Source organism: Bos grunniens, chromosome 27, assembly GCF_055505025.1.
Source record: "Bos grunniens cultivar Pamir isolate PY7600 chromosome 27, Bosgru_T2T1.0, whole genome shotgun sequence".
In the NCBI taxonomy this organism is placed as follows: Eukaryota; Metazoa; Chordata; class Mammalia; order Artiodactyla; family Bovidae; genus Bos; species Bos grunniens.
Genome location: NC_141191.1, coordinates 19,329,395 through 19,357,294, shown reverse-complemented (window position 1 = coordinate 19,357,294; position 27,900 = coordinate 19,329,395). Strand labels below are relative to the sequence as shown.

The 27,900-nt window shown below is 41.2% G+C and overlaps 1 protein-coding gene across 3 annotated transcripts; it reads left to right on the top strand.

The window, feature by feature from the left end:
• The first annotated feature begins 1,011 nt into the window (after nucleotides 1–1,011).
• Nucleotides 1,012–26,671, top strand: TRIML2 (tripartite motif family like 2). Of its 3 annotated transcripts, none has more exons than XM_086380186.1 (8): nucleotides 1,012–1,255; nucleotides 1,505–1,876; nucleotides 2,130–2,225; nucleotides 3,890–4,081; nucleotides 5,425–5,565; nucleotides 6,874–6,896; nucleotides 7,056–7,156; nucleotides 26,397–26,671. In XM_086380186.1, the coding sequence occupies exons 2-8, from the start codon at nucleotides 1,685–1,687 to the stop codon at nucleotides 26,411–26,413; spliced, it is 762 nt and encodes a 253-aa protein (XP_086236312.1). In that variant the 5' UTR covers nucleotides 1,012–1,255; nucleotides 1,505–1,684; the 3' UTR covers nucleotides 26,414–26,671. The 3 variants fall into 3 exon arrangements, with proteins under 3 accessions (XP_086236312.1, XP_086236311.1, XP_086236310.1); XM_086380185.1 differs by lacking the exon at nucleotides 26,397–26,671 and adding an exon at nucleotides 25,393–25,621; XM_086380184.1 differs by lacking the exon at nucleotides 26,397–26,671 and adding an exon at nucleotides 10,420–11,620.
• The last annotated feature ends 1,229 nt before the right edge of the window (nucleotides 26,672–27,900 follow it).

Here is a 27,900-nt window from a genome sequence, read left to right as displayed (position 1 = left end):
TGTAAATCTGGTGTTACAGTGTCATCGGCAATGGCTACAGATGGGGTTAGACAAGGAAACTAAGGCGATTCCTCATTGGGAAAGATTTCCAAATTCAGTAGGTAATACATTTTAATAATATAATTAAAATATATCTAGTGAAAAGGTAGAATTGTTGCTCAAACGTTATCAGAATTGTCTGGAAATGGGGATGCACGGATTATAGATCACTTGTTCTGTTTTCTTAAAATATATTTGTATATATGCACATATGTGCATATGTATTACCTACATGTATTTATGCACATACTTTGTTGTTTAGTAGCTCAGTCCCGTCCCTCTGGCAAGTTCCTCTGTCCAGGGACTTTCCCAGACAAGAATACTGGAGCTGATTGCCATTTCCTTCTCCAGGGGCGGGCGTGGGGGGTAGGGGTGGGGGTCTTCCTCACCTAGAGATGGGACCTGTGTCTCCTGCATTGCAGGCAGATTGTTTACCACTTAGCCACCCAGGAAGCGAAAATATGTACATTTGTGCTGTGTTGCGCTTAGCCGCTTCAGTCTTGTCTTGACTCTACGACCCCATGGACTGTAGCCCGCAAGGCTGCTCTGTCCACGGGATTCTCCAGGCAAGAATAACTGGAGGGGGTTGCCATGCCCTTCTCCAGGGAATCTTCCTGACCAGGGATCTAACCGATGTCTCTTACATCTCCTGCATTGGCAGGCAGGTTCTTTACCACTAGCGCCACGGCCAGATCCCATATGTACATATAAATACGTGCAATTTCCCTTCAGTATTTTTGAAAAGGTTTATTTACTTGGGGTTTGTGGCTTCCCTCATGCCTGCAACGCGGGCGACCTGGGTTCCATCCCTGGGTTGGGAAGATCCCCAGGAAATGACAACCCACTCCAGTATTCTTGTTTGGAGAATCCCATGGACAGAGGAGCCTGGTAGGTTATAGTCATGGGGTCGCAAAGAGTCAGAGACAACAGAGCGACTTAACTTTCTTTTTTTTCTTTCATTTATTTTTTTAGCAAACATCCTTCAACGGCCTAGTCTCTGGTGTGACACGCCTTACCCTTCAGGCACAAAAATGGCGCCTCAGCCAGGCGCATGCGCACTTGTGGAGCTCCAGGGCGCGCCTCTCAGGCAGAGAGAAGCTTGCGCGCCTCCAAGCCAGACGTGAAAAGGAGTGCCTCCTTGGAACGCGGCGACACACCACTTCCCGTCCGTCTGGTTTAAGGAGCCCTCACTTTGTGGATCTCTGCGAGCAACTAGGTGAGTGAGGGATTCCTTTGGCTTGCGACTGGAGTGCCTGAGGCTAGGCTCTGTCTGCTTTTAGTTCCAGAAGTTCCTTTCCTGCTCTTTGCCACAGTGTGCTTTCCTTTGAGCGTGATTTTTCTTTTCTTTTTTTAATGACTTACTGGGAAGCACTTTGCTATTTTGTCACTTGTTAATTATTTTCAATAACTTGAAAGTCTCGGAGAACTTGACCATTGGTGGAATTCATCGTGTCTCGTTCCTCAGGCTCGTGGCTGCAGCAGGTTTGCTGGATCCAAAGAGTCCAGGACCCTTAGACTGCGGAGGACGGAGGCTGCCGAGTGCGTCTGCCCTAGAACCCCGCACTCCTTTCCCGTTCGGCGTGTGGGGAGGTGTATACCGCCTTAGAAACAGCCTGATCATCTCCACCGAGGGCCACCTGCCGGGATGTCCAAAAGGCCCCGCTCCCAGTTAGAGCAAGACACCCCAGGAGGTGTCCGCTGTGAGACACGCCCGCAGCCACCGCAGCTGTTCCGCAGTGGTGACCAAATGGCGGTTTGTGGCCACAGCCTCCCGCCCCAGGAGCGTGGGAGTCCCGTGGTGGTGAATGAAGTGCCAGAGGCGGCCGAGAAGTACAGGGTAAGCTTCGTACAGATCCCAGACCACCCTGCCATTCTGGCTGCCACCTCTTTAAATTAATTACCTTATTTGTTTGGGGAACAGGTATTCTGATCCTTCAAGGCCATTCCCTTAGTTGATGTTGATCAACGGAATACTAGATAAGTACCATATGCAGACCTTCCACATGTAGTCAGGGCTATTGGCCTTTCAGTTGTCTAAGGTTAGGAATCTAGCTGTTGTAAAGCAATTACTGTGATATATTTCTCTGCAGAAGTTATTCCAGGAGATGTTGGACACATTGAAGGAGAAACTTGAAGCAGCTAAAATCATACTGGCTGATGAACAAGAAAGAATGGTGATGATGCAGGTCAGTGCGTATCTTGATTCTTGGGCGGAAATTACCTATAATATTGGCTAGCAAATAACATAAACAGCATCATAAGACCAATGGCACAGCAGGAAAAGTTACTTAAAAATCCATAGGTAGGAAAAGTATTAATTTCTTCATGTATAAAGAGCTCTTAAAAGTCAGTAAGCAGGGGACTTCCCTGGAGCTCCAGTGGTTAAGACTGGACACAGTTCCACTTCAAGGGACATGGGTTCAGTTCCTGTTCAGGGAACTAAGATACTGCAACAAAAACAAAATGTCAGTAGGAGAAGACTAGAAACTCCATAGAGAAATGATCAAAGACATGAGAGCTTGCAGAAAAGCAAATGCAGATAATCTTTTGAGTAGACTGAATTGGTTCATACGCTCGTGTTAAGAGAAATACAAATTAACTATATTAAATTTGTTAGGGAGATGGCATTTTTATACCTTATTTATAAATATAAAAAAGACTGATAATGCAGTTAACAATGCTGTAGGAGATTGAGCATCATTTGTACTTTGGATGTGGCAGTGTAAATCCTGAAGGCATTTAAAGGTCAATGTAAGAATTTCTATTCGGGGCGTGTCAATTAGGAGTTTGGCATTGACATGCACTGCAGGAGGATTGCAGGCCGATTCTTTACTGCTGAGCCACCCAGGAAGCCCTAACATATTCACAGTACTATATATAAAATAAAAAATTAACAAGGACCTACTCTAAAGCACAGGGAACTATAGTCAATATCTTGTAAAAGTCTGTTAAGGGAACAGAAGCTGAAAAATAATATATAGACTGTAAGAGGGTGAGACCACAGGTAGGGAGTACCTGAAGGGGACTGTTTGCAATAATCAGGGCCACGTGATGGTGAACTGTGGCGGGAGGGGTAGTGGAAGTGGTGAGTACAGTCAGGGTCTTGATAAATCTTCACTCAGTAGTGTCATGAGGTTAAATATGGTCATTTTGTTGTGGTGGTTTTGGCTGCACCATGCTGCATGTGGAATCTGAGTTCCCTGACCAGGGATCGAACCAGTGCCCCTTCAGTGGAAATGCAGAGTCCTAACCACTGGACCTCCAGGGAAGTCCCTAAATACAGTTGTTAAGCCAACTACTCCCAATATATGTCTCTAGCTCAGACTTTCCAAGTAGTGGGCTTTCATGTCCAACTTTCTGCCTAGTATCTCTCCTTGGATGGCTGACTTATCAAAATCAACATATCCTAAACTGAGTTGCTGATACACTTCCCCATGTCTAGAATCTGTCCCATCCATAGTTCGCATTTTATGTTTTGGCAGCTCTGTTCTTTATCTAAAAACCTTGGGGTCACCCGTTGATTCCTCTTCTCTCATCCACTGTCCAAAGCATCAGCAAAAGCTGTTGGTCCTACCTTCCAGTTTTCCTGATCTCCTGCTCTTTGGTCCTGAAGTTGTGTAGATTTCTCAGTTTCCTGTCAATGAACATGTCTCTATCTGCATTTCATGTTCTAAAATTGTGTTGATACCTTGGCTGATGTTGACCCTGAAATTCCCTTTGTCCTTTGTATCTATGCCTATTATTTCCTCTCCAGTACTTTCTATTTCCTTGGATTTATATTAGAATTATAGATGGAAAAGGATGTCTATAGTATTTAACCTGAAATCTCATTTCTGTGTCTATGATGAAGAAAGAGGAGCAGAATTTTAAAGAAATGATTGAGTCTGAATATAGCATAAGGATCCGGTTGATGACTGAAGAAAATGAGATGAATTTGCAAAGCCTGCAAGGCAGATTCAACCTGAATTTAAGACAAACCAGTCAGAACCAACTGATGGAGTTTGCCACGAACCTAAAGGAGAAGTTCCAGGAAACACTACAGGTGAGATATGCAACGTGGCATCCTTACAATATTTGGGAAATGAAAGAAAGAAGAGCTAAAATGGCACAACCACTGACAACTATGCTTTTATTAAAATAATGTGTATATATATAGTCACCCCACAGTTCTATTCCTGATAATTTGTTTTGCAGATACATTTGCATGCAGATAAAAAGACACATTCATAAGGGATGTTGTAAAATGATTTCAGTACAGAGCCATGGCTTAGAGAAAGTCTCTGAAGCCAAACTGATGTGATTCCTAACTGGGTTCTGTAATTTACTAGTCTCATTGGCCACTTTCCCTGGTGGCTCAATGGTAAAGAATTCACCTTCGTTTGGTCCCTGGTCTGGGAAGATCCCCTGGAGGAGGAAATAGCAATGCGATCCAGTATTCCTACCTGGGAAATCCCACAGACAGAGGAGTCTGGTGGGCTACAGTCCATGGGATCACAAACTGATGACACAAATGAGTGACCGAATGACAATAGGTGGCTTTAGACATTCTGCTTAAGCTCTGGCTTACTTTCCTTAGATGTAAAATGATAATGGCCCTGAGTTCATAATATTGTGTGATAATCTACATGAAGCTCTTTAAATAGTGTTTGTACATGTGTTCATTATTGTGTAATGTAAATGTAAGTTTAAGTGTTGTTATTACTTTAACATTTGTTGATAGCAGGAGAGTGGATTCAACCTGTATCCATCAATATTGGACTCATGAAATGCATTGTATAGGACATACAATGGAATGCTCTTTAACCTTTAGAAAAGATAACATGGCTTTAATATGTATGGATAAGGAATGCTCTCCAAGAGCATATTATCTATTAAGAAAAAAAGCAAGTTGCCAGATCAGCAGTGGAATATGACATCACTTGTGTTAAGAAAAAAATAGCATGAACATTCTCATACGTGCCTAGATGGAGCATCTTTGCAAGAGTAGGAAGGAACCTCGTATCAGTGGTTTGATTATGTTTTTTATTATTGGTTGAATTTAATTTTTAATTAAATTATAGTAAGTCTTAGTTTTAATGAAGGAAATAAGAAACTTCCTGAACAAAACTGAACAACCAAAAAAAGAAAGTGACCTGTTTTAGGTCCAAGTTGTGAACTGATTAAGTAGATAGAAGGATACTGTCCACATCAACATAGATACAGTATGTCAGAGAATCAAGGGTCTGTTGAGGTGTCGTGCTTGACACAGAGGAATATCCTGGCCTTACCCAGTTACGTCTGTTTCTGGGTTGGCAGGCAATAGAGTGGGTTTTTAATGAGATGGTTGAATTAGCCAGTAAGAGAAACTGCCAGTTGTTGAATAGTAATAAAGAGATGCTTCTGCAGAGACTGAACTTTCTGGGGAGAGAGAACATGAAGAAACTGAAGGAGAGTGAAGTCAGGCTTTCTGAACAGATCTGCAGCCTCCAGCAGATCACCACAGAGCTCGAGAGGAAGTGTAGGCAGCCTGCCTCAGTGTTGCTCCAGGTAAGAGTCTGGAAATAACCTTCACTACAGTATTTGAGAAATGAGACGTGGATAGTACTCATTAGGAGTCAGTGCTAGAATACAGTACCCAGTGATCTTCAGGCCTACTTGAAGACTGTCAAAAGCATTATGACTCATCCTAAAATCATAGTATGTACAGAGCTGCTTCACTGATCAATAGTTAAGTTTGAATTGACATGCCCTTTACTAGGGTAAGTGGGCTTCCCCAATGACTCAGTGGTAAAGAATCTGCCTGCAGTGCAGATTTCCAGCCCTGGGTTGAGAAGATCCCCTGGAGGAAGAAATGGCAACCCTCTTCAGCGTTCTTGCTTGGGAAATCCCATAGACAGGGGAGCCTAGTGGGTATACTCCATAGGGTCACAAAGAGTTTGTCACGACTCACTGCGTGCACGCACGCACCCACACACACACAGACACACATACACTGGGAGTAAGAATGCAGAGTCCAGAGCATTCAGACTCAGCACACACACACACACACACACACACACACACACACACACGCAGAGTCCAGTGAGTGCCAAGGCATTCCCAGTATTGTATATTTTAAATTTTGTTCAGGAGCATGCTTTGGGACTTCCTTGGTGGTTTGGATGGTAAAGAATTTGCCTACAATGCAGGAGATCTGGGTTCAATCCCTGGGTTGGGAAGATCCCCTGGAGGAGGGCATGGCAACCCACTCTAGTATTCTTGCCTGGAGAATCCCATGGACAGAGGAACCTGGTGGACTACAGTCTGTGGGGTTGCAAAGAGTCAGACACGATTGAGCAACTAAGCACAGCACAACATGGTTACCATTTTCAATAAGTACATTTTTATATTTTAAAGACTATACAAAAACAAAAAACTATTCAGATGCACCTGGACATAAACAGTTAGGTTCTGTCGTAGAGCCAAGCCTCGTTCCAGACGGCACAGACAGGTGTGACCCAGTTACGTTCAGTTCCTGACCTCGTTCCAGCCACTGTCCCCAGCGTCGCAGGCTAAGTTCCTGCCACCCCCAGTATAGAAATCAGGTAGATGGGCAGAATTTGAATGAGGAACATCCTCTATGTGAAGTAGAGAGGATTATTTCCCTTGGGAATATAACAGTGATTTCAAGCATTTTTTTGATTTCCTGTTCAGTGTTGAAATTTGATATCTGAGAATTAGCACCATGAGGCTGAAGAAATTACTTGGAAATCGAGTTTTGTTATTATGAGAGAAAATATTTTCATGAGGACAAGTCACAAAAGGCTTGGCTCAAATACCCCCTAGTAATTTTTTTCCTCTTTTTTCATCCTATAGAATGCAAAATATGCTTTGGAAAGGTAAGTTAATCATTTTGGAAACATTTGGGTCAGATTCACAGTCTGATATGTGAGCACACAAGGGTGGAGTTTTGGGATGCGGGTAGCAATGAGAACCACCTACTGGATGGAGGAGCCTGAGGTCTGCATGGATAACTGAAATTATCATTTCTTTAACAGGAGTGAGTCACTACTATATCAGTTTCTACAGCCCGCCCAAATCACAGACCTGAGTTTGTGCCAAATAACAGGAATGAGCAAAATGCTCAAAGTGCTGCAAAGTAAGTTGACACATGTCCATGATCACAGGACATTTTATATTTGTATAAATTCCAGACAGCTGAAGGATTTAAAGAGACTCTGTATTTGCAGATATTTCTCCCATGGTTTGTATTTTCATTTACCTAGTAGTATCTTTTGAAGAGCAGAAGATTTTGAAGTTCAGTTTATCATTTTCTTTCCTATGGTTTGTTCTTTCTGTGGCCTAAGAAATTTACTGCAACAAAGATTTCCTTCTAGAAGTTTTACAGTTTTAGTTTTTGCTCTTAGGTCTTATTCATTTGAAGTTACTATTTACGTACTATTCAAGACATGGTACAACTCTCCTCCTTTTTTGTATATATGTGTATTCAGTTGTCCTAACATCATTTGTTGAAAATCACTTGAAAATGAACAGACCTGTTTTGAGTCTAATAGATTCATTGATCGTTATTTATACTTTTGGTAATATCATACTGGCTTGATTGATTATTCTATAGAAAGTCTTAAAATTGGGCACTGTGAGTTCTCCAGATTTTTTCTTTAAAAATAATTTTGGCCACTCTAAATCTTTCTCCACATAAATTTCGAAGTGAGCTTGTTGACTTCTACAAAAAGCCTGCTGGGGTTTTGGTTGGTGTTACACTGAGTCTGTAGAACAACTTGGGGATAAGGTGATATATCTCCACTTATTTAGGTCATCTTTGATTTCTCTCAACGGTGTTCTATAGTTTTCAGCTAATATTGTACATATTTAATTAGGCAGATACCTAAGTGTTTTTTAGTTCTATTAGTGAAATTAAATATCAGATTTCTTCCTTTCTAGTCTGTAAGCCTTTTCTGTATTTTTCTTAACCTATTGCACTTACTAGGACCTTCAATGCTTCAATGTAATGGTGAATAGGAGTGGTAAGAATCTTTTTCTTGATCTTAGGGAGAAAAGATTGTCTTTGACCATTAATGTTAGCTGTAGGTTTTTCCACAGCTGCCTTTTGTCATGTTGAGGAAGTTCCCCATCTATTCCTGATTCAGTAAGATTTCGTATCATGAACAGATGGTGAACTTAAGAGATGTTTTTGTCTGTATCTACCAAAATATCCATTTTTTCTTTGTTAATGTGAATTATGTTTGCTTCATATGTTGAGCCAACTTTGCATTCCCAGGATAATGTTTTATCCATTTTATATATTGCCAAAATGTATGTACTTTGGCAAGTGTTCTTTTAATGTTTTTAAAAGAATTTTTGCATTTATGTTAATGCATATTTTCTGTAGCTTTCTTTCCTTGTAATCATCCATTGGCATTTTAATACTTTATTTTATATTTTAATATTAAAATTTTATGTTTTAATATTAAAATTTTAATATTTTAATATTTTATTTCTAGATAATCTTATTTAGTTGTCAAACCCACTTAGTCTTGCTTTTTTTAGTTTCCTGTATTCTATAGGACTAGAAGTTTTTCTTTTTTCTTTAAATATAGAAGTAAAATTTATTGTAGAGTTTATGCCTGGCAATTCCAGTAAGTAAAGTTCTTCAGACTTTTTTCTGCTAGTCTCACTTTGAGTGTGTGGTTAATGATTTTTTTTCAATAGTGAGCTTTCCTTTTTTCCTTAGATATTATTTTTATAAGTTCTTTTCAGATAGGAATAAAAGGTGTACATTCTTCCAGAGACAATTTGCATTTATTTCTGCCAGTCTTCTGAAAATCCTAGGATCTTGGGACAAGCTGAAATTTAAAATTTAAGGCTTGTGGTTTTTAAGACCACTTTAATACTGATGTGAATTAGGTCCAGAGATGCATCTTCACTTGCCCATAAAAGTTTCTAGTGGATTAGATGGTAAAGAAAAAAATCAATGACTGCTACAGTTTTATGGCTTGACCAACTATAAAGTGATATGTTCCACTAAAAAGTAGAAACTGGGAAGGGATAGGTTTGGAGTTCCATTTTGGATGGAGAATGTTTGAAATTCCTGTGTTTTGTCCAGCTGGTATTTGTCATCTTTTTAAAGGAGTAAGTCATGAACATATCAGTTCAGTTTAGACCCTCAGTCGTGTCTGACTCGGCGACCCCATGGACTGCAGCATGCCAGGCCTCCCTGTCCATCACCAACTCCTGGAGCTTGCTCAAACTCATGTCCATCGAGTCACTGATGCCATCCAACCATCTCATGAACATATAGAAGATATTTAAAACTGAGGCTAAATGAAGTCACTTAGGGTAAAAGAATATGCAGGGAGTAAAAAGGAAGATCCTGGGCCGATCTCTGAGAAGTCACAATATTTAGAGGCTGAACAGAAGGAGATGAGAAGGACCAGTTAGAGATATGAAGACACCTACCACTTTCAGTCAAGTATGAGAAATCACAGTGAGCCTTCTTGACTTCAGCTTGATTTTTCTGGAGGATTCTCACAGGTTTTCAGGCCTCTAATATATTCACTTTTGATTTACTCAGTGTTAGGGTCCTGCAGGCAGCAGTTCCCAGATGTTTCTGCTGTGCCCTGGTGATATTTAAGATAAGGAAGGAAGTTCAGTCACAGGCCAGAGTCATGAATCAACAGCTCTATAGGAGACTCCAGTGCTCCCGTTGGTTCCAGGCTTGGGGAAGATCTTTAGGGAGTTTAGATTTGGGTCTCAGGTGATACTGGGCCAGGACTGGGTGTCGGTCATTCTTATGGCCTGGCAGAATTCCTTTCTGGTTTGAGAGGTGCTTTTCAACTCTCCGTAGTCCATTATTCATTGTTTTGTTCTTCTTCCTCAGATTGACCGCATCTCCTTCCATTATCTTACTGACTTTGTTTCTCTGTGATGTCCATTTGTTTAAAATTTTTATTTATTTTTGTATTTATTTTTGACCGCGCTGGCTCTTTGTTGCTGCACACAGGCTTTCCCTAGTTGTGGGAAATGGACTTCTCCCTGTCGTGGCGTCTCTTGTGGCGGGACCCCGCTTAGGCACATGGGTTTCAGTAGTTGCAACACACGGGCTCAGTAGTTACGGCTCACAGGCTGAATTGCTCTGCAGCATGAGGAATCTTCCCGGACCAGGGGTCACACCCATGTCTCCTGCATTGGCAGGTGGATTCTTAATCACTGGACCACCAGAGAAGTCCCTCCATTACTTGAAACAGAGCTCAGAGGTCCCTTCATCTGGACTCTCCTAGATTGCCTCTCCAGTATTTGTGGCTGAGACTGGTGCCATCTCATTAGGAAGCCCCTGATGTTTGAAGTCATCAGTCACTGGCATTGACGAACCCCTCGGGTAACTAAATTTCTTTCTCCCTGCAGGACCTATAACTTTGGACCCTAAAACAGCTCATCCCTATCTGGTCTTGTCCGAGGATCTAAGAAATGTGAGACTTAGAAACGTGCAGCGGGGTGTACCCGGTCACCCTGAGAGATTTGATTTCAGTGCCACCGTGCTGGGTGCGCAGAGCTTCACCTCAGGGCGGCACTACTGGGAGGTGGACGTGGGCAGGGCGGCGCAGTGGCAGCTGGGCGTGTACAGGAGCTCCACCGTCAGAAACAGCTCCGGAAATAAGGTCTTGCTCACAGGATCTCTCATGGGAACCGATCACACCTTCTGGACTTTCCCCCCTTTCAAAAGGGTCTCCTTGAGAGAGCAAGTGCACAGAGTTGGAGTTTTCCTGGACTACGAGTATGAGCAGATATCGTTCTATGATGCCGCAAAGAGCTCCCTCATCTATAATTTCTCTTATCTCGCCTTCCAGGGAGCTCTCAGGCCTATATTTTCTCTCAGTATCTCCAGTGGAGGTGTGAATTCAGACTCTTTGAGTATCTGCCTCCCTCATGTTTCTCCTTGTAATGATACTCTTAGCCCTCAGCCCTCTTCGGTGTGAAATCTAATAACCACGAGAGCCCAGAATGTTACAAGCATGACTTTGTATAAGTAATTTTTCAAAATAAGCCAGTAGAAGATTTTTAGCACTTGAGTTGGAGCCCAGTTGAGCACCCCAGAGCTTTTGCATTCATGTAGCCCATAGCCTCGCATAGAGTCGGACATGACTAAAGCAGCTTAGTATGAGGGCACAGCATGGCTTTCGATACCCTTTTCATGGAAGTGGTTGGATTTAAGCTGAATCATGAATGATAATAACTAAAGGACCCCATGCTAATTAGAACAGCAAGTGCCTATGTAGTATAAGATTGGGAAATTAGAGAAGAAAATAGTCTGGGATCCTTAAGACTGGGTTAAGGACTCTTGAGATTTCAGAAAACAGAATTGGGTATAATCAAGACTTTAGATTTGAGAATGTCATCAAAGTGACATGTGGAATGGAGACATCCTATTCCTGATGTTGCCAAGAGTTCTATCATCATTCCACATGAAGGACAACTTAATTTCCCCGGATACCTTATCTTGGTGGGGAGGATGTGTTTCAGAAAATGTGAGTATTTCCAAGTTGTTTCAAGTATTCTATTTCTTTCTTATAAGAAAATTAAATTTCTTAGAAGAAATTAGACAGTTTGATGCTTTGTAACGGTGTCTTGTGTTTGCCTTCGTCTTTCTCTATTTGATCACCCACTGAAAATTTTTTTCTGCAGCCTTGCTCGGGGGTTCGTACAATGCTAATAAGACAATGAAATATTTATTAGAGGGACTTTTAATGAAAGGTTTATCATGCTGGATCTCCATGTTTTTAACAGCCTGTAAGTGTGTATTAATCCTTATTATTCGAATGTAGAAACTGAGGCTCAAAGGTGATCTTGGCTGAAGTGTTTCTCTGCAAAGCAACTATACTTGATATAATGACAAATCCTGGAACATCACTGCACCAGTTACAGCTTCTTATATACAAACAACAGTTGCAATTTATAAAAATTCTGTTTACTTTTTTATTTTTAGTTTCTGGCTATGCTGGGTCTTTATTGAGTGCAGGCTTTCTCTAGTTGCAGCGAGTGGAGGCTATTCTTTACTGTCGCTGCAGTGAGTCGGGGCTATTCCTTATTGTAGTTCCAGTCAGCAGGGGCTTCTCTAGTTGTGGTGCTCAGGCTTCTCATTGCATTGGCTTCTCTTGTTGCAGAGCTCGGGTTCTGGAGTGTGGACTCAGTAGTAGTGATGCACAGGCTTAGTTGCCCCTCGGCATGTGGAATCTTCCTGGACCAAGGCTTGAACCCCCATTGCCTGCATTGGTTGGTGGATTCTTAACCACTGGACCATCAGGGAAGTCTTTTTTTTTTTTTTTTAATGTTTTGGCCACATTGCAGTGTGTGAAACTTCTCTCACCAGGGATCGAACCCATGTCCCCTGCTGCAGTGGAAGCACAGAATCTTAACCACTGAACCCACCAGGGAAGTCTGCGACTTTATATTTATTTGGACAGTTCTTTGATTGCCTTTCCATGAGATTTAAGTACCATGCCTATTTCTGTTCATTCTTTTGTGTTAAACAGTCCTTAGACCATGAATTCTCAAATATGTATTGTAAATGAGGAAGAAAGCATTAAGTAGTGCTGTATATTATGGTGCTGGGTAAGTGACGCTTAGAAGTTAAAAGTCCTGGAAGAGAGCTGCACTCGTGTCAGAACCAAAAGGTCAATAAACAGATTCAGGCGAACTGGTGGTTGAGTTTGTTACAGCAGCCACAGTGAAGTACCACAGACTGAGTGGCTTACACCTCAAAAGTGCCTTTACTCGTAGTTCTGAAGGCTAGCAATGACGGTGTTGGCAGGTTCGGTTCCTTCTGAAGACGGCTGCATGCCTCTCTCCTGGCTTCTCGTGGTTGGCTGGAAATCTTTGTTCCCTTACAGGTGTACCACTCCCCTTTTCTGCCTCGGTCTTCACGTGATGTTCTCCCTGTGTCTGGTCTTTGGCCTTTAAAAAAAAAAAATAAAGGCATTAATCACATTGGATTAGGGGTTCACCCTACTGTATGGGCTCATTTTACCTTAATAGTGACCCTGTTTCCAAACAAAGTACAAGGAGTTAGGAATTTTTTCTTGGAGGTGGGTGGTGGTATAGCAGTTGAAGCTTATGTGTGTGCTAAGTCACTTCAGTTGTGTCCAGCTCTGTGTGACCATGTGGACTCCAGGCTGCCAAGCTCCTCTGTCCAAACAAGAATACTGGAGTGGGTTGCTGTGCCCTCCTCCAGGGGATCTTTCTGACCCAGGGGATCTTTCTGACCCGCATCTCTTAATGTCTGCCTGCATTGGCAGGTGGGTTCATTACCACTAGTGCCACCTGGGAAGCCCATGGTGGGGGATGACAATTCAACCCACAGCATAAGGGTTAATGTAAACATAGTCTTTCATGTACAACAGCGAGTTTGTAAATTCTGTGTATCCTATAAGCACCTGAGGTTTTTTTTTTTAATCCCAGTATTCATCACCTCTTACATCCCCCCACTACACATACATTAATTACATCAAGATCTCTGAGATTAGGGACTTCCCTGGCAGTTGCTGATGGCTCAGACGGTAAAGAATCCACCTGCAATGCAGGAGACCTGGGTTCTATCCCTGCATCAGGAAGATCCCCTGGAGAAGGAAATGGCAACCCACTCCAGTATTCTTGCCTGGAGAGTCCCATGAACAGAGGAACCTAGCAGGCTATAGTCCGTGGGACTGTGAGTCAGACATAACTGAGTGACTAATATTTTTTCCGGCAGTCCAGTGGTTAAGACTTGGCATTCTAATGCGGGAATGCAGGGGTTGCAAGTTCAGTCCCTGGTCAGGGAGTTAAGATCACACATCCCTTGTGGCCAAAAAACCAAAACGAAAAAAACAAAAAACATTTCTGTAATTGGAATCTAGGCATCACTTTTCCAAAGCTCTGTGGGTGATTTGCAACATGCAGCCAAGATTAAGAAGTAAGTTTAGTAAAGGCAAACAGAGAACAGCTGATTTGGTCAGTGACTATACCGCCTTTCGTGTGGCTTGTAATTTTAATCTGTCAGAGGTGCTGGATGTGTGGTGCTAGTGCTGGGGGGTCAGGCTGTTAGATCAGAGATCAAGGTGAGCCTGGACGCCTTCCTTAGTAACAAGCATGTGTAGTTCACATGACTGGGACTGCCAGTCAGCCTGCTCTCTTAGGAAGATTGTTGACTGGCTCAGGGGCAGTTGGAAGGTACTCTAAGAAACTATATGTCTTGGAAAACTGGACTCAGTAAGAGCTAGGCACTCTCAGGCCATTGGAAGAAGCTTCCAGTGGTTTAGAATAGGGGTCCCCAGTCCCCAGAATCAGGCCACACAGCAGGAGGTGAGCAGCAGGGGAGGGATATATGCATAACTATTATCTGAATATATATATATATGTATGTCTGTATTTTAAAGAGAATGAGGGGGAGACCAAGGCTTCCTTCCCACTGATTCTGCATTATGATGAGTTGTATAATTATTTCATTATATATCACGGTGTAATCAGAATAGAAATAAAATGCACAATAAATGCAATGCATTTGAATCATCCCCAAACCGTCCCCCTTCCCCCACCTGGGTCCGTGGAAAAACTGTCTTCCATGAAACCGTCTCTGATGCCAAAAGGGCCGGGGACCACTGCTTTAGAACACCTCGGGTTATCCCTCAACACTGGGGACATATCTACCCTTAGAACATTTCAAGTATGATAAGTGTATGTTGGGCAAAAAACTTAAGTAAAAAAATGCATTTCCATTCTGTAGTTATAACTTGAAATGACTTCTCTGTCCGTATATAGATCACTTAAGTTGTGAGACTGTTTATAGCTGAACTGCTAACACATTTCTGGGATGAGCCCAGGAAGGCTCACAGCCCATACCGGTCTAGACCTACTAGCCTCCGCTGGGAGTCAGGGCAGTCTGCTTGAAATAATCTGGGGTTAAAAGAAGAAAAGGTAAGTGACCTCACTGCAGTAATTCTCTTAATCTTGAATAAAGAAAAGGAATTGGGATAGAGGAGATAATGAATTCATGGAGAATGGGCAAGTGGTTTGAAACTTTGATTTCTTGGAGTGCCTGATTAGAATGTGATAAATGCCATCACTGGTACACTGAAGTTAAAAAGCACATGGATGGGAAATGAAGACAGTTGGCATTTTATCTGTCCTGACCGATGGGAAAGTATACAATGGAGTGGGACATTTGCCCTGAAGAGAACCAAATGTGAGATGAGAAACTCACCGCAAGTGAGAGGAATTATGTGCAATAGATAAATGTGGTACAGTAACAAAAAGATTGAATTTAAGTATTACATGTTAAAATTTAAGTTGGTATATCTACTGTCTGCAAGGTAAGGTTCCAAATGCTTTATATGCATTACCTCATCTGAGTCTTCTAACTCTGAGATAGATGTTGTTTTATTGAGTCAAAAATATGCTAAAAACCTAGAGATAGTGTTACAAACTCTTGAAAAACCAGGCTATTCATTTCTTTCCACCCAGATTGTATCTCCTTAAAGGTATTCAGTGAGATCTGAGATTGACTGGAGGGGAAGGTGTAGGAAGTTGAGTAACGATATGAAAGTGAAATCCATGTTTCTCGAAAGAAGCAGTTGAGGACTTCCCTGTTGGTCTGGGTCAGGGAACTAGATCCCATATGTCGCCACTGAGGGAAAAAAAAGATCCTGCATGCCTCAATTAAGACCCATAAGACCCAGCCCAACCAAATGAGTAAATATATATATATTTTTTTAAAGAAGCAGTCTTTGGAGATTTAATGTAAAATTGTTTTCCTGGAAAGTATTTGTGTATTTGTATAATATTTTGAAACGTTATGTAAGCTTTTTTTCCCCCTAAATGAGTACTTAGTTTTGTGTTCATCCTAATGAATATTCTAACCTGGTAATCTTTAGTGTATTTGTGGGTGTTGTTTCAGATAGTACTGTAGTGATTCCAGATGCTGGTGGGTTTTCTCTTTGAAAAAGGGAGTGGTCTAAGCATTGTTGTCCAGTTGCTAAGCTGTGTCCATCTCTTTGTGACCCCATGAACTGCAGCACAGCAGGCTTCCTTGTCCTTCACTATCTCCCTGAGTTTGCTCAGACTTGTGTCCATTGAGTTGGTGATGCCATCCAACCATCTCATCCTCTGTCATCCCCTTCTCCTCCTGGCCCCAGTCTTTCCCGGCATCAGGATCTTTTCCAGTGAGTTGGCTCTTCACATCAGGGGGCCAAAGTATTGGCATCAGTCCTTTCAGTGAATTTGGTGGCAATCTCCTTATCTCTGTGGTCTGTGACATTTCTGAAGCTAAAAGCTATTTCTGTGTTTGATGTTGAGATTCAGAACTTCAAACATGTGAATTTATTTCAGGGACTATAAATGTGAACTTCCTCTGAGAATATGCTTTCTTTATTTTCATTATGGAATTTCTTGGCTTGTGTAGGTAGAGGCGAGGGTACTAGTTTCCTGGACGATTTGGGGAACTAGAGGAGGTATATGACATACCAGCCCTCTTTTCAAACAGTTTAAAAAGTACATGTGAATATCCAACAGATGTCTTGCCTTTCCTAGTCAGAGCCAGCTATATTCCCAAATGTACCAACCTCATGTTTTATGTGAACTTCACAGGTTCACTTTGTCTCAATTTACTTTGAAAATCACTGGCCCCTTCAGTTGGCTCCCATTCTGTGTTCAGTCTGTCAGCAATACCTTCAATATATATCCCAGGTCAAACTCTTAACCAGGTTCCCTCTTGCCATACGAGTCTAAGCTCTTCTTTCTTACCTAGACTAGCATGGCAGCCTTCTAAGTATGGCTTTCATTCTTGCCTTCGTCCATCTGTCTTTCACAAAGAAAGCCCTCTCCTGAATATTCTATCTCGTCCTGTCTCATTTTCTTACCTCTTACTCTCCATTATTTCCTTTATAGCATCAATCATTACCTGAAGTAATATTATTTAATTTATCTTTCTTCCCTCCGTGGCATGCAAACTATATCATGGCAAGGACTTTGTAAGAATGGTGAATAAGATAACCAACAAATATTTATTAGGTGATTTCTGTATGCTAGGTATTTGACATGAGAAGACAACTCAGATACGTGACATCATTAGTGGATGAAGGCCGACCTTAGTGCTTTGGAGTACAGTTTTGCTTATTGGGCTTCCCAGGTGGCTCTTGTGATAAAGAATCCACCTGCCAATGCAGGAGACATGAGATGCGAGTTCGATCCCTGGGTTGGAAAGATCCCATGCCCTACTAGAGAAGGGCATGGCAACTCACTCTAGTATTCTTGCCTAGAGGATCCTGTGGACAAAGGAGCCTGCTGGGTTATAGTCCATAGGGTTGCAAAGAGTCAAACATGACTGAAGCAACTTAACACATGCATAATTGCTTATTTTTATTTTTTGTAAAGATGGCAGCTCCTAATGAAATAAACTCCTCCAGTGTCATTTCACCATCCAGTTTTACTGAGTATGTCTCTCAATACATGATTTTAAAAATCTGAACTCGGTGTTTTCTGTTTGTTGCTGTTGTTTGCACAGCATTTTATTCTTGCATGGATGGAATATAGTAATCCTGGCCTTAGGGGCAAAGGTCACATAAAGTTTCTGCTAACCAGAGGCTATAGCTACTAGATTAAAAAATAGACCGTTACAGGTTGAAATTGTGTATAAATTAGAAATTCTAAGAGCCATTTCCAAAATTCTCCATGGCTTGCCCATGAGTGTCAAAATCCAAATTCTCTTCAGCCCTGTTTTAGTTAATGGTTTCTCAGCTTTGAAGCACTTGCAGTTTTTCTCATTGGGTACATTTCTCTAAATGAGAGTTCTTATGCAAGGATCAGAACTCTTCTGTCATTTTAAAAAACTAGGTCCAAGAGAAGAAGCTACCTAATATCACTGAGTGTCCAAAAATATATACTGGCTGGTTGAGAACACAATGGGTTCTCCCCCTACCGCAGTGGGGGGTTAGTGGCTTTTCTTTTTGTTTGACAATGCAGTCATACTTTCATAGAAGATACTTAAAGAATGTATTTTTCCTTTAGAAAAGATGTCTTTATTTACCAGTGTTTCTCTGGTGATTTAAGAAATACTTGTAAAGTGAACGACAGAGACCAACAGTAAGAAGTAGAATTTAAAGGAAAACTTCAGAACTCATTAAATTATCCTCGGAGAGATGAAAAGATTCTAGAAATAGTGTGTTTCTATTAAAAAAATTTTTTTAAAGAACTTAACCATATGAAAAAACTATAGTAACGAAATTCAGATAAAGAGTTTGAAGGAAAAAACCTCCCACAGGAGAGAACAAGAAGATGAAAAATAGCTGAAAAAGCAAAGGTAAATCAATCTATTTATATCTATCTAATCTAGGAACTTTGCCGCCTGACCAGTGGGAGTTCCAAAGAGAGAACAGAAAGTATGGGAAGGACAGGACAATTTCAAACAAATTTTAAATGGATGGGTTTTACATTAAAGGGGCCTCTTAGAAGCCAGGGTGCTGAGTGAAGACATACACACCAAGGCAAAACATCAGGGATAAAGAGAAGACCCTAACAACGTCCAAAAGGAGAGGAAATAGGGTGCAGATGTAATTTTCAGAATGGCTTTGTACTCATCAATGTTGATAGTAGAAAATGGAGGTCAAAAGGCTATAAGTAGGGTCTCAAATAGGGAAGTTAGTGAAGACTCTTAACATGATTTTAGGGCCCGAGTCAGATAATTTTCAAGGTGTGTTTTGCAAGGCGGAGGACTGATGGAAGTTGAGCCACAGTTATGACATCAGAGCACGGGATGTTCCTCCCAGAAGGCAAGGTACCTAATGAGGTACCTAAGGAGTGTGATGCTGCTCTTTCTGCTTATCAGGCTGTTCATAGGCTTGTCTTTCAGGAGTAAATTGCCTAAAACCAATTGTTAAATTACCTTTGTTTGGTCTTAAGTATTAACAAAAGTGTGGGCCATTAGGTTGTTTTTAGTTCCCATTTTTCGTTTTTGGCTTCTGGGCCCGTGGGATTTTAGTTCCCTGACCAGAGTTTGAACCCGAATCCCCCGTCTTGGAAGCACAGCATCCTAACCACTGAGCTGCCAGCAAAGTCCCATCAGTTCTCAATTCTTAGATAAGAAAAATTTTCCTAGTAGTTTCCAAGGGACTTCCCCTTACCTTAACCAGTATATTTCTGTACATTTCATATGCAGAGATAGAGCAACATGGAGCAAATGTACCCAATGAGAATACTTCTCTGTATCTGTGGGTAGGTGGTGAGATACAGGGTCATACAAAAATGGGATCATTTTAAAGATGCTACTTTTTTTCCTTTGTATGATCCAAATAATTAGTTCCATTTTTCTGAGAGCCATTATTCAGCCTCCTGTTTTCTTACATTAAATCAGTGTGTGTGCATGCGTGCTCGGTCGTGTCTGACTCTTTTCAACCCTGTAGACTGTAGCCCACCAGGCTCCGCTGTCCATGAGGCTCTCCAGGCAAGAATACTGGAGTGGGCTGCCATTTCCTCCTCCAGAGGATCTTCCCCACCCAGGTACTCAACCCACTTCTCCTGCAGCTCCTGCCTTGGGAGGTGGATTCTTTACCACTGTGCCACCTGGGGAGCCCTCATGTCAGTGTGCGTCTCTTTTCATCTAAATCTCTGGAGATTCTTTTGTGTTAGTTCTCTTGACTTATTGCTCTCCTGGAGCCTGCAAGCCAATTATTACATTTTCAGGAATAGTGACAGTCAGCTGACATCATGTTCATACCTTGAGATCCGTCACACTGGATGTATTCACACCACAGAAGTCAGTGAGTGCTCCCCTTAGGGCTCCACACTCCCAGCTGGCTGCCAAACACTGACTAGTACACCACTGCCCGTGTGTCCCACTCTTAAGTATTTCGTTTTATAAGTAATTTTTCAGGAAAAAAAAAAGAATGGTTGAACTTACCTGTTCATTTGCTATAAGAAATGCCGTTTCTTATAAGCCCTCTAAGGTTATGAAACCAAAAAATGTTATGAAAAACATTGAGTTTTAAGTTTCCATGTGTTTGGAAACTGTGCTCAGTTAGATTTTGATATTTTTCGACTCTTGTACTTTAACTCATCTGGCTGCTACCTGTTCCTTTTTTTCTTTAGCTCTATGTTTGTATTTTATCCTGGAGGATAGCTGATTAACAATGTTGTGATAGTTTCACGTGAACAACAAGGGGACTCAGCCGCACACGCACGTGTCCGTTCTTTCCCAAACCCCTCCCATCCAGGCTGCCACGTACCACTGGGTACAGTTCCCTGTACAGTTCCCTGGGTACGGTAGGACCTGGTTGCTTATCCATTCCTTAGTTATGTCTTTGTCTTCAAGATCTCACGAGCCTTTGAGTAAGCTGACTGGCTGGTGCAGAAAAGCTGATGAACTCCCGCTGGAGATCTTCTTGCCCATCTGAGTAGTTAAAGCTTCATTTGTAGTCAGATCATTTAAATGAGAATTCAGATGACAACACTGTTATCCTCTGAGCTCATTCTGTGTTGTACTTCTGCTTATGCTTTTTCCAAAATCACCTTTCTACCTGTCCTCCAGTGTGGCTTTCAGAACATCTGACAAACATCTGAAAAAGTGCCTGGTAGCTGCTTAGTATTGGTGACTTGTGATGCAATTAGACAACTGCCAAATTATATATGAGGCAATTTCTTAGTTCCCTAGGACTACCTGCTGTGATAGATTATTACACACTGACCGACTTAACAGATTTATTCGCTCACAGTTCTGGAGACCAGAAGTCTGTGTTTTGGTAGGATGTGTTCCTTCTTAAGGCAGTAGGGAAAATCTGTCCCAGCCTTTTCCAGCCTCTGATATCCAGGCAGTGCTTTCTTTTCTTTCTCTTTTTTTTTAAGGTGGTCCTTTCTTACAGCTGCATTGCTCTACCTCTGCCCCATCTTCAAATGGCTTCCTTCCCGTCCTCCGTGTCTCAGATAGACAGTTGCCATCGGATCTACTACCCATGGAGTTGCCTAGATCTGCAAGGACCAGATGGTCACAGTCACAGGTCCTGGGAATGAAAGCATGTACATACCCTGATTTTTTTTTTGGTTGCACTGGGTCTTTGTTGCTGTGAGTGGTTTTTCTCTAGTCATGTCAAGTGGGGGTATCTGTGTTGCGGTGCATGGGCTTCTCACTTTGGTGGCTTCTCCTGTTTGCAGCCTCGGGCTCTAAACTGTGATGGTTTCACTAATTGCAGCTGGTGGGCTGTAGAGCACAGGCTCAGTAGTTGTGGCGCATGGGCTTAGTTGCTCCATGGCATGTAGGGTCTTCCCGGACTAGGGATCGAACCCATAACCCTGCATTGGCAAGTGGATTCTTATCCACTGCACTACTAGGTCTACATGTCTTTCTGAGGGCCACCACTCAACCCAGTTATAGGTTCTAGTGCTAGAAAAATGAACAAAACACTGAGCTGATAAGAAGTTTACAGTCTAGACAAACACATAACCGGAGAGCTACAATCTTGTAGAGTCATACCAAGTATTAGCAGAACCCAGAGGAGGGGTACTTTAACTCATTATAGTATATACTGAGTGAGGCGAATTTTTAAAAGAATCTGAGAGGGGGCCAAGCGTCTTCTAAGCAGAAGTTTAAAAGATAAATTTGAGTTATCTAGGACAGCAGCGCCCAACCCTTTTGGCACCAGGGATTGGTCTCATGGAAGACAGTTTTTCCTTGGATGAGGGATTGGGAAGGGGACATGCTTTCGGGATGATCCAAGTGCTCTACATTTATTGTGCACTTTATTGCTGTTACATCTGCTCCATCTCAGATCTTCAGGCATTAGATCCCAAAGGCTGGGCACCCCTGATCTAGGACAGTGTGGGTGACTTGGAGAAGGTCATCTTGGCAAAAAGAACAGCCACTTGAAGTCAAAGACAAGTAGGTGTTTTGAGTAGGAAAATTCCAAGGAGTTCAGTATTGCTAGAATGGAAAATTGCTCGTGGGTAGTGGTGAGTAAAGCTAAGACAGGAAGTGATGAGGGCCTCTCTGATTTGATGTGCTGTGAGATCATCTGGGGCCCTTGTTCTAGTGCAGACTCTGGTGAGGCAGACAGGAAATGTGCCTGCAATTCTGCATCTCTGAATGCAGATGCTGACGCTGTGTATCTCCAGACCTTACAGAGCCACACAGATTTAGACCAGTAGGCTGAAGTCCTGCAGGTGTAGGAGGAAATGAATGAAGCAGGGCAGAGTTAACTGGAGTGATCCAGAGAGCCTTTCCACTCCAAGAAAATGTTGCTTGATGGAAACATCTGTTTCTACCAGATCTTCTCATTATTTTCCAAGAGAAATAGGAATCAGTGTTTTTATCTGAAATTGTTCTAACAACTGAAAAAAAAAGTTGATCAGCTAGTTCTAACTGTTGAGCTGTGTCAGGACCTTCGGCATGCTTTCAAGAAGAGTGTCCCTGTGGCAGAGTGCAACGAAAGAATAGTCAAGAAATAACCTGGGATTTCCCTGGTGGTCCAGTGGCTAAAACTCAGCCCTCTCAATGCAGGGGGCCTGGATTCAATCCCTGGTCAGGGGACTAGATCCCATGGAAGGGCTTGAACGTAAACCTTTAAAATCAGGCTCTAATTTTTATTTGGCAAAATCAAGTAACTTTGAGTTACTTCAAGTCATCCTTGAAGGGATGTCAACCTTGAAGAGGTGGCAAGAATACACAGAACTATACAAAAAAGATCTTCATGACCCAGATAATCACGATGGTGTGATCATTCACCTAGAGCCAGACATCTTGGCATTCGAAGTCAAGTAGTCCTTAGGAAGCATCACTACGAACAAAGCTAGTGGAGGTGATGGAATTCCAGTTGATCTATTTCAAATCCTAGAAGATGATGTTGTGAAAGTGCTGCACTGAATATGCCAGCAAATTTGGAAAACTCAGCAGTGGCCACAGGACTGGAAAAGGTCAGTTTTCATTCCAATCCCAAAGAAAGGCAATGCCAAAGAATGTTCAAACTACTGCACAATTGCACTCATCTCACATGCTAGTAAAGTAATGTTCAAAATTCTCCAAGCCAGGCTTCAACAATATGTGAACTGTGAACTTGCAGATGTTCAAGAAAAGGCAGAGGAGCCAGAGATCAAATTGCCAACATCCGCTGGATCATCGGAAAAGCAAGAGAGTTCCAGGAAAACATCTATTTCTGCTTTATTGACTATGCCGAAGCCTTTGACTGTGTGGGCCACAACAAACTGGAAAATTCTGAAAGAGATGGGAATACCAGACCACATGATCTGCCTCCTGAGAAATCTGTATGCAGGTCAAGAAGCAGCAGTTAGAACTGGACATGGAACAACAGACTGGTTCCAAGCTGGGAAATGAGTACATCAAGGCTGTATATTGTCACCTGGCTTACTTATATGCAGAGTACATCATGTGAAATGCCGGCTGGATGAAACACAAGCTAGAATCAAGATTGCTGGGAGAAATACCAATGACCTCAGATATGCAGATGATACCACCGTTATGGCAGAAAGCAAAGAAGAACTAAAGATCCTCTTGATGAAGGTGAAAGAGGAGAGTGAAAAAGTTGGCTTAAAACTCAACATTCAGAAAACTAAGATCATGGTATCTTGTCCCATCACTAAATGGCAAATAGATGGGGAAACAGTGACAGACTTTAGCTTTATGGGCTCCAAAATCACTGGAGATGGTGACTGCAGCCATGAAATTAAAAGACGTTTGTTTACTCCTTGGAAGGAAAGTTATGACCAACCTAGATAGCATATTAAAAAGCAAAGACATTACTTTGCCAGCAAAGGTCCATCTAATTAAAGCTATGGTTTTTCCAGTAGTCATGTATGGATGTGAGAGTTGAACTATAAAGAAAGCTGAGCACTGAAGAATTGATGCTTTTGAACTGTGGTGTTGGAGAAGACTCTTGTGGACTGCAAGGAGATCAAATCAGTCCATCCTAAAGGAAATCAGTCCTGAATATTCATTGGAAAGACTGATGCTGAAGTCGAAACTCCAATACTTTGACCACCTGATGAGAAGAGCTGACTCATTTGAAAAGACCCTGATGCTGGGAAAGATGAAGGGCAGGAGGAGAATGGGATGACAGAGGATGAGATGGTTGGATGGCATCACCGATTCAGTGGACATGAGTTTGAGTAAACTCCAGGAGTTGGCGATGGACAGGGAGGCCTGGCGTGCTACAGTCCATGGGGTCGCAAAGAGTCAGACACAACTGAGCAACTGAACTGAACTGAAGGGCCGCCTTGATGGTATTCTCAGGAAGTGGCGTTGCAATGTAGTCCCCCTGTCAACTGAAAGAATGGTTCTAACACCTCCTCCCCGCAAGGAAGAAGGCAGTTCACTGGAGATGTTTGCATCCATCCTGTTTTCCCATAGAGGGTTGGGGACAGAATTGTATGGTTCAAGTAAGCCGGTTTGTTGATTTAACGAATATGCTATGATTCAACTAATATGCTATGAATTAGGTGTTTGTTGAATGTCCTACAAGACTGACCGAATGTTTTTTTTACACTTAAGAAAGGAACTAAATGTATTATCTTCCTTCAAATTTTGTCATCAACAATGCCTTTTGACAGCTTGTGGAAAACACTGGAAGTTTGTGTTGTTAAGTGTCTGAGCTGTCATGAGCGACTACGTCCAGCTCCATCACACAAATACAACTGTAATTAATTTGATGTGGAGAATTTCTTGCAGTTCCCCTTCCACTATTAAGGTTTTAATTTGTGTAACTGGAATCATACTATGTATAATTATAAAATGCACTCTGTTTGCTTTGATGACTAAATTATAAGACAACTTGTTTTTAAAATGTGTTTTTTGAATAAATAATACACTTTTCTACATCTACTCACCATCCAACCAAGTATTTCTCTCTGGAGAGTCTGTAAATATACAAACGTATATAGTTCTTTTTAACAAACTAATTACAGTACTTTTTCACATTTTTTTCTTCACAAAATAATACATCATGGAATTATCTGTTTTCAAAATTTTACTGAAATACATGATATTATAACAGACAGCCTTGTATAACATCATTTCATGTAATGCATGTTCAATTATATTTTAGAGGGAAATTCCTAGTAGAGTCCAAAAGCATATGCCTTATGATTTTTATATATGTCATTATTCTCCACAGAAATACCAACATACATTTTAACTTAAAATTGTTTCTTTCCCTTTGACTCAGTATGATCCTTCTTATAAGCATTCTTAATGCATTTAATCATTTTTTAGAAATATGCATGTATAATATATGTGTATATATATAAGCATAAGTTTGTGTGTATATATATATTTTACAAGTTGATAACCTTTATTATAATAGATTCTACAGCCTTGTGTCCTTTTAAACACATAAATGGTAACTGAATTTTCAGATGTGCTTCACAAATGGAGTACTTTACTGCTGAGCTCAGAAACTGAAGGACCCTCAGAAGAGGCTGGGGCCTGGCTGGAGGCCACGGATGGTGTGTGTTGAGTGGATGCCATCACTAGCAGAGGATACCGTCACAGTTGCCAATTGTGGGTCTGTGGGTCTTGTTTCATGCACACACATACATATAAATATATGAGTGTATGTGTGTGTATATACACCTACACATATGTACATAGGGAGAATGACTAAAGAATAATTAAACATCTGTGAACCCATCATCTAATTTGAAGAAAGAATGTGTGTGTGTGTGTGTGTGTGTGTGTGTATGTATGTATATTACTAGTGTCTTAAATGCTTTCTATGGGCTCTTCCCTGATAGTTTCTCTCTTCCTCCTTTCTCAAAATAATAATATTTTAAATTTTGCATTTGTATCTTTTACATGTTTTTGTTGTCTTGTTTCTTTGTTTTCGTTTTTGGCCGTGCCTCCATGGCATGTGGAATTCTTGTTCCTTGACCAGGGATCAAACCTATGCCCCCCTGCATTGGAAGGGAAGAGTCTTAACCACAGGACCACCTGTTGTCTGTGTGTTTTTTTTTTTTTTTAAATTTATAAAAGTTGTCTATGTATTAAGGAAGTTATTCTTTACTAATATTAGTTGTAGACTTCTCCCAATTACGTTTGTTTTATGTTGCTTTGTATAGTTTTTGCAGTTTCTCAGTTTTGTGCTATGTTTAGAAAAACCCTCCCCAATGTGACATTATTTTTTTAATCCCCCTTTTATGATTAGTTTTCTTTTACTCTTGTCGGCTGGTATCTTTGCATATGCTCCTTTCTGAATTTTAGAATCAGTATTCAGTCCTTCCTTAGAATATCACTCCCATCATAGATGTTTCTTGATATTATTTCTGGCCATCTGTGAAATCTTACATTTACCCTTTTTCAGAATCTTCATCAATAGAGGCCGTTTGTTGAATAATTAACAATCTAACCTTGGAATTTACAGTTTACCTGATGCTGTAGCTGTGGAGTTTGCAGAAAACAGTTCCTAATGCAGACTGCAAAGAATATCTAGCCTGGAAGAATCTTAATGGATTTGAATGTGCTGTTTTCATTCTTAAAGAGTGTTAATACAGAAAATTTGGGTTGACTACATCAATTTCTACCACCTGGAGGTAAACCAGTGTTGTTAATATTTTAATGTATTTCCTTTCAATTTATTCCTTTATGAATGTATACATATTTTTAATCTTAAAAATAAATTAGGAAGAAAAAAATCAATTAGGATTAAGATATTTAGTATTTTATGTCCTGCTGATTTCATATTATAACGTGTAAATATCTTCCTGTGTCAATACAAGTCTCAATCATTTTAATGACTGTATAGCTCCATTCTGTCAGTTTACCATAAATGAATTACACCATGTTTTGGTTGGATTCAGTTAAGTTACTTATAATTTTGTTTATCTGTACATATGATAGGAAGTATGGCCTGGTTTCAGTCACACATAGTTCTGTGTTTGGGATGGAAGTTCTTGCAAAGTGCTTTTCAAGTGGGAGTGATAAGGAAGTAGAGACTGGAAACTTCTGGTATACCTGTAGAACAGAGTCAGACCTTGTAAAAATAATGTAGCATTTATGGTCAGTGGTGAGAAAAGATCTTACATTTAAAAAAGTGTTTCTATTCAGTTACTTGATTCATGTTAAAAGAACAAATCATGCTTGGAGAAGTCCATGATGCAAAATGGTTTGTTTGGGTTTGATGAGGAGGAGCCAGTGGCAGCATATGGATTCAGAGCCTACACAGGCCCTCATTCAGTGATGTGTAAAGTTAGACCCATCCATCAAGAGACAGAGCTTACAGCTGTGCTTCTTGAACCGCCCTGTTCAACACTACCCACTAGCCACATGTGGCTATTTAAATTTAGATTCATTAAAATGAAAGTGAAATAAAAAATTCAGTTCTTCAGCCATACTGGCCACATTTCAAGTACCCAATTCTTGCGACCAGTGGTCCCCACATTGGACAGCGGTGTAGCTACAGAATAGTTCTATCATTGCAGAAAGCACTGTTCTAAAAAATCAAATAGAGCATTTTACAAAATACACAGGGGTCAGAGAATGGGTCGGAAGGATCCTGTCAGAAGGGTTTAAAAAAAAATACATATTTATTGCTTTTGGCTACAGAGTGTGGCCAACTTACTTCCTCGAGCAGGGATTGAACTTGTGCAGTTTGCACTGGGAGCACAGATTTTTAACCACTGGACTGCCAGGGAATCCTAGACAGCTATTTTTGTAGTCCATTCAAAGATAGCGTTAATAAGAAGGAAAAAAAAAAAGAAGATTGATGGGAGGTGATGTTCAGTTGTTCTGGGGTATTAAACATGGTACTCTATTTTTTAACTTGGAGAACTGGGAGATAGAAATTTCATGGAGAGAAATACAGGACACATAAGGGACAGCAGGTGGAAGAGGCAAGATGCTCTGGGATTATGCTCCCTGGATACTGG

Bases quoted from the DNA above. Each gene is read 5' to 3' on its own strand.
- TRIML2 (XM_086380184.1), top strand. From the start codon at position 1,685: ATGTCCAAAAGGCCCCGCTCCCAGTTAGAGCAAGACACCCCAGGAGGT. The intron at 1,877-2,129 runs GTAAGCTTCGTA...ATTTCTCTGCAG, and splicing joins AGGCGGCCGAGAAGTACAGG to AAGTTATTCCAGGAGATGTT. The intron at 5,566-6,873 runs GTAAGAGTCTGG...TTCATCCTATAG, and splicing joins CTGCCTCAGTGTTGCTCCAG to AATGCAAAATATGCTTTGGA.